Below are 12,775 nucleotides of genomic sequence, written 5' to 3'. Positions count from 1 at the left end.
GGATGAGAGAAATCTGACTTGTGTGATTACAGCGCTCACCTCAGCTCATGCTGCGTCTACACTAGACTCTTGCAATTGCTGTATTCGCCTGCACGCTGCAATCTTAACTTGTCGGAAATCGCTCACTTTCCACACTTGTAACACAATATACTATTTCTATATAACGAAAGCGCGATGTTCAAATCATTTTATATATTCCGATTACAAAGCAGCGATTGTGCAAAGGGACCCAAACGCACGATAATTTAGCATACTGCACTGAATGTGAATAAGGCCGCTTTGCTTCTTCCATCTGATCCCCACTTCGCTCAAACCTATGCAACGCTGTGTTGTTCTCTTCGTGAATAGGGTATATATCCATGAGATAGATCGCAGTCCTTACTTTAAGTCTTTGCATCAGGTCTTTTGAATCACAAATTAACAAGTCATTTATTACAAGTCGTACCGGAGTGGTTTCTTTATCAACCGTCCATCCTATGTCTAATTGTAATCGGTTAGTGCATCCATACATTCTTATGTGTTTTATCTGGCCTTAAATTACGGTTCTACTTTGATTTCCTAATCACACTATTGGCAAATAATAATATCTTTGGTTTTTCGGTAACATCAATCCAGAGTTATACACAATGGCAATACACTTGTTAGCAAAATACTACTGCGGCATCGGCTGCGGTGCCACCATTTTTTAATATTCCTGGACAATTTTTAAACTGCAAAACAAGTTTCATCGTTACACACAAAAAATATTCACCACACTACATTTTGAGAGAAATTTGAAAATTTTCCAGAAATATTGAAAAATGGCACTGCTACATCTGCAAAATCCAGTAGTATCTTTCTTATGCTGGAATCATCCATTTCTCTCTTTTACTTAAGGAGAGATTTAAACTCACTGTCACAACTAGCCTCTGTTAATTTTAGCCCACGTGTCTAAGAAATTAAATTTACATAAAAAATAAGGTTTATTTGCTATCACATCGATTAAAATATGGTGACTGAACGCTAACATTTGGCATGCAGCAATCTTTCGCCTTTACGAGCAATTAATTCATTTGATGGTCAGCGGGAGCACTTATTACATACTCGTGCACCTGTGCTGTTTGGTCCATTTATGTGACTTAAATCGATTAAATTTTGAACAAAATCAATTGCAAAAACTTTTTGTCTCACATTTTTATACCCGCAAGTAACGGTAATAGCGGAAAGTTCTAAGACTGCTCCTTCAAGGTCAGTCGATTTTCCATGTTTGTTATAGAACTAAGGACACGAAGTTGGCATCATGTAGAATTAAAATTGGGCCCGGTACTGGTTTTTCTTGACTAAATTTGTACGAAGTTTTATCAGCCTATATATATACCTGGAAACCGAAAGTTGAAGCTCCATTAAAATTCAAGATTATCAGCAGGAACTTTTGTAATCGAGTCTCTTCTTTCACACATTTTTCTCAGTAAATCGATACGAATTGGAAACGCGACTTTCAAATTCGAATTTTACGGAATCCAGTATCTATTTATTTGAATGTGTGATTCGGGATGAATTAAATGACGGTTTCTATGCACATTATTTCGATTTCGAATGAATTACGTTCATCGAATATAATGTGAAAGTGTGAGTTGATGTGGAAATTGCATTATTTCACACAACCAATAAACATCTGTAGTTTTTAAAACTGGTAATTTGTATGAAAATTCGGTGATGTTTCAGTATTTGAAGAATGAAGTGGATTACTGTGAAACTCGATTGAAAGTTGTCCCATAACTTTGACGCGAATTACTTTCAAGAAAAACGTTAAAATGGCTGGTATCGGCCTAATTAAATCCTGGAAATTGGTGTCACTTTTTATAAAATCGACACTGATGTCTACTTTTTTTTGAACCCCTGTCATTTTTGTGCATGTGGCGTATTCGGTTTTCATTTTTTTACTTATTATCATGAAACTTACTATGCATAGTTGATCTTAGCATGGGTTTTCATACTTATGATATGTGTGCTTTTGTTCCATAAACACGGAGGAACCATATCAGGCAAGAAATACTTTCCCCTCGAATTTTCTCAAAAACATCAATTTTTATGGCACCCAATAATGGATGACTAAAATCGTACCTTTTTTTATATCAGAGGAATAAGATTGTGTTACTATAGTTACGATTTTAATTTTACAGGTTTGATAGCTACTTTTCTACATATTCATCCCTTTGGTGCAAGTGTCGATTATGTATGGTCATATTTACAAAAGATGGAACCAGGACTTAGACCAAACGAAGTTGAAAACCTAATGCAACGATTTCCACAAGTCTTCAAACAGGAACTCTCTGGTATTGGAGCAAACATGGAAAGGCGCTGGCAATTTTGTGGTTTCAATGTTCACCGCGGGCACTAAGTACATTGTAAATGTTTTTAAACCTTGTCACGTACATTAGGTAGCTAATAATATTGACTTAGATTAAAGATACGCTAAAGACGAGTAATTCTATGATCCCAGATAAGCATACCTTCTGATGGGCGAGAATCGATCTAGAATCCAATGGCATGAAGTGATTCGATGATAACAGAAAATTTTAATTATTATTGCAGCGAATAACGGTTTTTCTCATTAAGGTGGAGCTTGTCATTCAATTCAGATAATGTAAATTATTATTACTCTATACAAGGAGCTCATTCAAAATAAAAAGATATATGTTAAAGCATTTTGAAGATTTTCGTGTGACAAGATGTTTTAGTACCAACGCTACAGATATTCATCTCATGTATATCTTTTTGGTATAAAAATTAAAGCAATATGACATTGTTTACAAAATGAACATGCAAACAGCGAGTCACGCAGTTGACTGTGCTTTAGGGATACCCTGCCTTCATAATCTAAAAAAAAGAAACTTTTTTCAACATCGAACTGCTAGGAAACTGAAAGTTATATTATATATATTTGTTGACACCTGTGTGTCACTCCTTTTTCATTTTTATCTTTAAATTTGGGAGATAAAGCTCCATCGAATCATCCTAAAATTCAGGGGCAGAAAGAGTTTGATCAATAAATGTGCACTATCGCATGTGAGGATTAGATCCATATCTGTTTGTGAAACGCTTAATTTACATATTTTTTAATGAATTACCTTCCATATCTCACAGCCCACACGTTAACAGCCTTAAGGAGTTTTGAGCATACCATCCGGTTTCCAATGTTTTGTAAAGACTCTACTAAAAACGTGTGAGCGCGCCTGACGATTCGGTCCTGAACTAAAGTTGCCAATATCGATGGTGGAATACTCAACTTGTTGAAATTATTTCTAATATTTTAAGAAAATAGTGGCCTCAGTGAAAATGTTGTCCGAAATGCTACGGTTACTGTTAGAATTCTGAACATGATTTCGGCGATTTACACAAAATTATATGACACCCGCAGAAAACTCTACGTCTTTGCAGAATAATAAATTCCGCTATCCCGCCATTTGAGCGTCACTGGTGCTTTGTTTTTCGCAAAATTTGGCAGTCTTGATGACGATCAGTAAAATCGGCAACAACAGTACTATACTTTCTCTTGATTGATGTAAGTTGCTAAAATTGAATAATGATGTGGTTTCATTGTTTGAGGACAGCCCCTTTCGGGGTCAAGTTGTTATATTATAAAGTTCTTTTGACTGACCTCTACACCCAAACAAACACATTACATTTTCTTTCATTTTTTGAACTTGGTTATTTTTCCCGTCTTTGAATTTATTCTTCTCTCTTCCATTCCGAAAGAAATTATTATGCACTATATCTACTGAATTATTGAGAAACGGGCAAAAGTTCAACTTGAATAGTATTTTCAATACGACTGGAGTACCGCACCAGTGAAATAAGCGTCATAGTGCGGCGTATCGAAAACTCGATGGCAAAATCTTATATAAAAAAAAACCAACAAAATGTACAGGTAAATCTCACCTTATCGGGAATTCAGATAATTCGAAGGATCCATCGATTGTTTAATTGGTTATTGTAATTAATTAACACAACAAAGTGCATACCATGACACCGGTGACTGTCTTAGGAAACTACGCTCAATTCCGCATGCGGAAAATTATATGATCCATTGAGTTACTATATCCTAATTCTCTTGTAGATGCAACTAAATCGCAGCAAGTTTCACATCTGCTTGTCAAATTGACTAACTAATTGGCAATTGCGACCAGATGTTAGCGATCAAAATTCGTAGGTGTTTCAAGGTTTTTTTGCGTTGGGGGTTTGACATAGCTAAACCATGATGGGTCTTCATGTAATTTCACGTAATCTTGAAACAATTGCGCGTATTGACGGTTACAACCGTCAGATTTCCGTCGGACCTGGCGCGAAATTATTCGACCCCGAGTAGTGCAGTTTGATGATGCTCAGGCGTTGACTGAAGATGCTCAGGAGTTAACTAAGGTTCGATATTGTAATTCTGGCCGAATGAGTTGTGTTAGTGAAGGATAAACTAAACGGTGCCTTGCACTTGGTAAAATACAATGATTATTCAAACGATACCGTAGATATAAGCTTAATGGTGCAGCATATTTGGCAGAATAACAATATAATACAATGATACTAACTCTCGGTTCGGAACACCTTGGATGCCGGGTATATTACGTGAGGTCTTCTTCAGGACCACAGCCAACGTGCAGTAATATGCTTGCGAAACTCAATACATGTGCACAGTACGCTTGCCTCAGTACGACGACAGATACACTCGGGCTTGGGACACTCCAATATGTGTGCTGACTACACTTGCCTCGATACCTCGCACCACGCAAGTTCAAGTTCAAAGGCATATATTGATATTACATTATTTTTACATGCTCATTACAGTATCTTTTTTATATACATTTGATACCTGTTCGTAGACTTTACTCAAATTTTATTTATAATATAATAATTTGTAAATTTTTTATCACATCTCAGAGTGTAATCTCATGATTTTTCGGGAAAAAAGTGAAAAACCCAAATAAATTTGCGGTGATACTTCACACCAAAAGAGTAAACTGTTAATTCAGGAAATGAAGCATTTTTGTGTGGCACTAATCCAGGACGGATACGGTTTGCATATTCTTATAAAGCTAATGCCCGGGATAAAGGTCTATGTGTTTCCAGCCACAGATTTTTTGGCGCAATAATATGCGGTGCAGTCGAAGTTTGTGGAAGGATATTTTTAAGTTATCGCGACGAAACTATTAATTTAAGAGAAAAAAAGTTTTATAAGAATTTGTTTGTATTAATTTCAAGGAGCTCGTTTCAAAAAGTATTCATCCGATCGAGCTTCGGTTTTGCACACCTTTTTTGGTATACCAAGAGACAAATATTCCAAGACTAAAAGATATAAATTCAATATTTCATGAATTATTCGTTATTGCAGAAATGACCGTTTTAGCAAGTTCTTATTACTTTGCAAGAAAATAAATTAATCAATTTCAATGTGCAACCAGCCAGATTGTTCGACTTTAAAAAAAACCGACTTTTCTTGCACGGAATTTTCAGACTGCAATATTATCGGAGAACACCCAAACTTGAAAAACATTAATCCCGAAGAATCCTACATACTATCATTTCTTACAACGACCTGGGTGAAAAATGGCTGCAAAAGGGGAGAACGTTTTTTGCCCATATTCAAATGGAACTACTCCTCCAATTTTCATGTTACAGAATCGGGATATCATTATTCAATAGCTGTTATTCTTACATGAAAATACAAACAAAAAATGGTTCAAAGTGTATCAGGGGGGATATCATTTTTTTAAAACAATTATTGCAGATGCTCTTTGTGACATAAGGAGCTAAAATTTGGGTACAATATAGACAAAGCCTCATAATAACCGTAATCAAATTTTGAAAGAGATTAATTATGAACGTACCGTTTATTTGTGCGGTTAATTCATGGACAAGTGTGATGTCGCGTATGGAGACGGAGTGGGGGGAACCCTATTCCACGAAATTGGAAAATCTATTGAACAATTGAACTTGCTGAGATCAGTTTTTTCAATTATGTCCAACTTTTTCTGCTGATCCTGATTTTGCTATCAACAGCTCAAAAAAAGTCGTTTCTTTTTTTTAAGGTAATACAGGAACTTCACAACAATGGAGCACAATTCACATTAAATCTAAAAATTAATTGAATAACAATAAATAAAAAAATTAAATATATTAATACAAAAATTTCGCTGAGAAGCGCAAGCTAAGATCTGAGAGTTAGTTGATAAAATAATATATTAATTTTTCGGCCGTAACTTTTGATTCGTTGTTCGCAGAGATCCGAGACAGCACGTAATAGATTCCTTTCGCAAAGCTACGTCGATATAGGGTCTGGATGATTCGATTCCAGAATTTTTTGAAATTTCTCCAAAATTGACCGAAAAAATCCAAAGGGGCCTTCTTTTTTTTCGAGAGAAAAACTTTCCTCTTAGCATCGATTCAAACGGCCTTTCGAGACTAATTCGACCCCAAGGATTGCAAAAAAGGCATTTGCAGCATTGTAGGACCAACAGGTAAGCAGAAACAAAAAAATACAAATAGATTTATTTATTTATTACTTCTATGCAGGGTACATGATATAGTAACAATACAATATCGTATCCTGCAATGGTACATACATTGCACCTGTATGTGCAAGACGAACTACAACAATAATTATATCATGCAACTTTTGTTATATTCTACTTATAGTAATGGATGTTACACTTCTTTATTCTTAAATAGTAATCAGATATCCTACGTAATGTTTAATCATACTTGTTCATCTCTTTTCGTTTTTCATTGTAATATTATTCGGCAACTTGGATAACTATGACGGTACTTACATACTACGTACATAGTAGAAAAGTATACTAGTTCGTTACGGGGTTAAATGAAAATATCAGTCTGTTCCCGTTCGTCATTCTATAAGCATAATAATATTCGGTCTACATTGTTTGAGCACACGCGGTGAGCGATGGTAACATCAGTTCTTGTCGTCTATACGTACCGACCGCTTGCCGGATCGAGTTGTACGTGCAAGGTAGGACGCAGAGGAGACCGGTTGACAATGAATTGAACTCGTCCATTTTCGATTCCCAAAAGTCCCATAACGCTATCAGTCTTTACATATATTCAGTCAACGCCGTTGGTCGGAGAATTCAAACTTCGGCTGACGTCGCATGTTAAGGCAATCCTCCTAAACATGAGATCGCGTTGCGCGTAACTTACGTAGTGTTTTCACCCGGCCCATGGGACCATAGGGATATATAAAATAGAGCCTAAGCAACGGCGTAAGCGTCCTGTGAACGGATTTGAATCGGTTCTCTAGAGGACGGAAGATAATAATTCTCTCGCCCTCTCTGTCGCTCTACCCATGGAGTGGGGGCCGCAAGAGGGGAAGAACAGCTAGGCAGGCGCGTGCAGCTACCCCCCCCTCCATGGGAAAAGGTCGGGGCGGGGGGGTTGGGGGGGGGGATTGTTGTCTTCCATCCTTCAGAGAACTGATTTAGATCTGTTTGGATCTCTTCTGAACGCCGTGCAGCATCAGTCGTTTTCGAGCAGTCGGAGTGAAATCACGTGCACTCAGTATCAATTCAACATTCAGACCTGATTATTCAGGTTGAATCACGTTCTTCGATCAGTGTATTTCCACCATACACACATCTACGAATAATGCGCGAGGAGCAGCGTGTAGCCTGAAGAAAAACCGAGTTACTGGATAAAAACATTCTGCGAACGTTAAAGGTGAATTTCGTGTCCCGAGTTTTCATTGTTTTGTGTAACTTTAGAATTCAGTGATTTCTATTTTTGTCTCTGTGCGTCGAGTGTCAATATCATTATTTTTGTGGCTGATTTTCGGCAAATGCACAGTTGCATTGTTAGGAAGTTTATTCAGTCGTTTGAACCAGATAGCTACAGCACGAAAAGTGAGTGTAGAATCGAATGTTATTGCAATGCGGATATTTGGATTATAAGAGATTGGTGAAGATGTGAATTATGTGAAAAGTGCGTCGCTTCACCAATACACCTGAGATGCTACAAGAACTACTACGTGCAAAAGTGTGGTGCAGCCCAGAGTCAAGGTAACGATACTTATTTTAATTATTGATTGATAATTCACGGAGGTACATGTAAGTTTTGTACTTGCATAACATGCAATGGATACGAAACTAAACGGTAATAATTAATTTGCAAACTGAAAAGCCAATTTGTTAAATTAATTCAACTGTTCTGTTTTTTACAGATTCGAGCAGAGACTTCCGAGTAACTTTTCCATTTCTCGGCAACATTGGTGAGTTTGCATGTGTTAGGTTATGGGTATTTCCCTGGGATTCCTCTGTCACGTGGCGTGGCGGTAACAATTGTTACACAAATCTTCGATTTCTTAGCTGCATGGATAGGCTCATTCACGATTGCAACGTGCTTGACTTTCAGTCGAATCATTATTTTTCACAATGCAACTTAGCGTAGCTTACTTCAAGTTAGAAATTTTACACGTTGCTAAAAGTGGAATGAGCATCGCGACAGGCAACCATCGCTTACTCGGCACTCGCGAGATCGAATTGTGTTTCGTAACTGATGTAATAATCTACGATTGAATTTACTGATGATGCCGTTTAAGTGGTGGGTTCACCTGAGGTTTGAACATATTCAATTATTCACGTTATGGTTAAATTGATGAAATTCCAAAGTCTGGCATAACGTAACGTAATCAAATTGCATTTTACATTATATATCATTTTCAATCTTTTAACAGCCAACAAGTATTGATCAACTGCAGGCTTAGCTCGCTTAGAAAAATGCTAATTGGCATTCAGGATGTTTTTAATCACTTTTACAAAAGGTTAATGTACCGATAGTCTGCCAACATTTACTAAAATAATAAATGCAATATTAGAGTTGGCGGGATACAACCGCGATACTGTATTCCGAGAAGGCAGACTACGATACAAAAACATTTTGCTCCCAACAGGTAACCAACGAAAATGTAAGTCAGTGACCACGGCGCAAATGATGAAGAATGATGTGTGTTGGAAAATATGGAGAATCGTTTAGATCGAATATAGGTAACCGGGTAGGTAGGTGGACGTTTTGGGATCCGTCGCGGGATTTATGCATGTGTGTGTGTGTGAATCTCTCTTTTCCGTTGGGTGGTTCCGTTGGGTGGTTCCGTTGGGAAACAGGCAAGGGTAGGAAGGTCGCGATGTGCCGTGATGTTACTAACTTCAGTAATCCACAGCGTCAAATGATCACAGAAATTTTTTTCCCAAAAGACTGCGTATTCGAGTCTCGCGACCGTTTGTAAGCATTTGAATATTAACGAGATCGAATTTTCCATTTCTTGTGACTGCAACCATTTTTCAATCGTTATGCAATTCAATTATTTAGTCATTATCGATCGTTCTTCCGTTCAATTGATCTCTGTGATCGTCTGAATGGGCAAAACGCATCTCTGGCCGATCTATCGCGTTCCGTGGTACGCTAGATGGGGAGAGATGTTGAGCTCGAAGACTTCGCGTCGAAGAGGACCGCCGACCGTCACGCCACACAATAATGCATGCCCTCCAACCCCCCTCCTCATTTTAATTCGATTTGTAATCTGAGAACAACAATCCGCATAGCAATGTATCTGATTCAAAAAGATGCAGATGTGGACTGGGTTTCTACAGAATTTTTGGGACAAGTCCCACATACTAAGAATTTTTTGACAGATCAATCTGTCGCGCCATGTTGCGCGTAGATTAATCACGAGAATTGGACGCAGCTTCATGCGCCTAAATTAATAACGGAAATTGAACGCAGCTTCATGCGCGTAAATTAATAACGATAATTGGACGCAGCTTCATGCGCGTAAATGAATATGGAAATTGGACTCGTCTTTTTGCGCGTCAATTTTGCAAACAGTATATAAAAAAGTTGCGCACTCTCGATGTGCAGATTTTTCAGCTCTTCGGTCAATTTTTTTTGACTAATAATAAAGTTTTCAAGTTCCACGGCGCCTTTTGCGCGTGGACTTGATACCCTTCAATTATGAGAGAACGCGCGGCATTTGAAAACCAGCGCCAATGCGCATCAACATGAATCTCGGTAGTGTATACTGATAGTGGAAAATCTTGGCGTAAGTATTTGTGAAATATACATGAAATGTACAGAAATACTCGTTTAACTGATTATATTATTTTCTATTTCAGAGCGACAAAAACAATTTTTAACAAACGTACTGAAAACTACAGAAAGTTCAGTCGAAAAAGAAATTCACTTTAACCCGTTGAGGACACATGGGGTCCAACGGACCCCAGACAAATTTCAATGCAATTTTAAATCTACAAAGAATCTTAGGAATTAGATATATAGCACCATCTGTTGTTGTTTGAAGTCTCCACAACAAGTTTTGACACGTTACGAAGGTCTCTTTGGCATTAGTCATCCTGCAGAGACATATTAGTGCGCACGTGTTTTTTTTTTGGGGTTCTGTAGACCCCGTGTGGCCGTACTGTGGCAAAATCTTAAAAAAATTCAATTTTTTTTTTATCGTTGATTGATGTTATATTGTTTCTGTAAACGTAAGTATTTATGCATGAATTGAATTTTTTTTTTTCAGCAATAAATAATGGTTATTAATTAAATATATATGTGTGTATATATACAGATGTCTTATAATCTTCGACCTCGAACTATCGCCAGCCGTCTAATGAAATAAAATTAAAGTTTCGCACCGGTTTTAAGTCGATACATAGCGTGAAACACAAATGAGAACTGTTTTTCTGCGTGGGGTGCGCTGGACCCCGTGTGTCCTCAACGTTATTTTTTCGATGTGTGTCCTCAACGGGTTAATAACTTGAAACAGAAAGAGATGTCGATTCAAGAAGTTTAGCGTTTTTTATTCGTCAATACAATTGATAATAAAAATAACGAATGAAGCGAATATCATATTGGACTCGACCCATTTTTCGTCAGCGTATGAAGTTATGTGATTGTGCTAACCATATCTTCATCTGTTTCAGCTAATAAAACTTTTTGTTTGAGATAACCAATCCTTTTTCAGATCCAGCTGATCGAACCTTTATCCGTTTCAGTTAATTGAGCCTTTATTTGTTTCAGCTCATTAAACCTTTGTCTGTTTCAGCCAATAAAATTGGCCCGCTTCAGCTAATCAAACCTTTCATCTATTTCAGCTCCTCAAACCCTTTGTTTCTTTCAGGTAATCAAACTTGTTATCCATTTCAGCTGAACAAACCTGTTATCTGTTTCAGCTAATCGAACCCTTTGTCTATTTCAGCTAATCAAACTTTTCGTCCGTGTCAGCTAATCAAACCTTTTGTCTGTTTCAAACAATCAGACTTTTTGTTTCTTTCAGCTAATCAAACCTCTGCCTGTTTCAGCTAATCAAACCTTGTATCTGTTCCAACTGGTTCCAACTAATCAATTTGTCTCTTGTTTCGTTAACTATATTTTTTACGTATCTAAGCTAAGTATATTTTTGTCTGTATCGACATATGTTACTAATCGTATTTTCATCTATTCCAGGTAACTGAGTTTTATTGACCATACTGAAAAATTAACATTTCATTTTTTTAGGCTTAGGTCTGCTTCATGGTCAGTCATTTTGTTTTCACTGAAACACAGATTTAGCGATGTAATTCAGAATCATGATCATCACAAAGTGTAGTGAAATTTATTCAGCTGCAGTTTTTTTTAATCGGTTTATTGTCTTTTATTGTGATCGTTTTAATATCAGAATTTTTTTTTTCGAATCGTTCAGAGATAATGTTTGGTTTGTATTTCACTGCAGAATTATACAGCTGTCGTATTTTGGTGGTTGTGCTTACTATTCTACTCCGATTTGTTTCCATTTCTTGAAAGATTTCTTCATCGTCTTCCGATAGATAAATTCCAACGTCTTACAGCGATTCATACTTTCGATCTTGGTTTAGTTGTTGATTGTTTTGTATATTCACCAGGTTCTCCATTTTAATGATTATCTCATAACCTCATCAGAAAAGAAAACCCGTGCGCGAACATCCAAAGTCAATCGCCTTCCGTATTTAAGATAAAAACCATCACTTTTCACTCGTAATGAAAACAACTATCTTTTATCTATTTATAATTAAAACAGTCATCTTTCATTGATATTAAATAGTCAGCGGGTTATATTAACTGAAAAAATTTCGAACAAACTGCGAATACACGCGAGTACAAATTGACTGGGAAAAACAATTTACCATAATTGACACGTGAAAAAAAGTCATTTGCAATTTTTCTAAGAACGTAAGATCAATCTTGTAACTGTTCTCCATGGAGCGGTCCTTCTGGGGATACCACGTAAAAAAACACGCGTCGGGTGATCTACCACTTGCGGTTGTGTGGAAATGAGCATAAGTGAACTTATTATCACTGGTCAAATACTAACATATTGTAATTTTTCAAATGAAAATTTCATTCTTGCGTAAATTTAAATCATTGTCAATAAAACTCATGCTTCGATAATGTGCAACGCATATGGAATCGGAACACCTTGAGATTTCTCTAGTTTAGTTAGGGTGAATTTCACGGAAATATATTCTTCTTTACGATAAATTTCGTTTCTTAATCGTAGTCAACGAGGTGCACATTCCTTTGGCAATTTAGAGTATGACAATTCCAACATCTTTCTTCTCCGCTTGACCTTTCGCAGTCGACACAGTAAAATCGTTCAATCATAAAATTCGAAAGTTTTACTCGCCACTCATTGAAAACTCTACTTTTCGGAGAAATTAATTCAATTTCATCGCCTATCCAGCACAGTATTCCCAATATTTTTTTCTTGAATTTTTTG

General features: G+C 36.9%; 1 protein-coding gene across 2 annotated transcripts in view; it reads left to right on the top strand.

Annotated features, from left to right (window-relative positions):
* Positions 1 to 4,130, top strand: part of LOC124177570 (ecto-NOX disulfide-thiol exchanger 2) — a 28,686-nt gene extending 24,556 nt beyond the window's left edge. The window contains exon 10 of one of the 2 annotated variants that reach the window (XM_046560079.1): positions 2,163 to 4,130. In XM_046560079.1, coding sequence (XP_046416035.1) covers positions 2,163 to 2,380 — 218 coding nt within the window. In that variant the 3' untranslated portion in view covers positions 2,381 to 4,130. The remainder of the gene's footprint in view (positions 1 to 2,162) is intronic. The other variant, XM_046560080.1, reaches the window with a different exon arrangement.
* The last annotated feature ends 8,645 nt before the right edge of the window (positions 4,131 to 12,775 follow it).

The sequence above is a fragment of the Neodiprion fabricii genome, chromosome 3 (genome assembly GCF_021155785.1).
Source record: "Neodiprion fabricii isolate iyNeoFabr1 chromosome 3, iyNeoFabr1.1, whole genome shotgun sequence".
In the NCBI taxonomy this organism is placed as follows: domain Eukaryota; kingdom Metazoa; phylum Arthropoda; class Insecta; order Hymenoptera; family Diprionidae; genus Neodiprion; species Neodiprion fabricii.
Note: the sequence above shows the minus strand (reverse complement) of the source record. Positions and strands in the feature narration are given on the sequence as shown.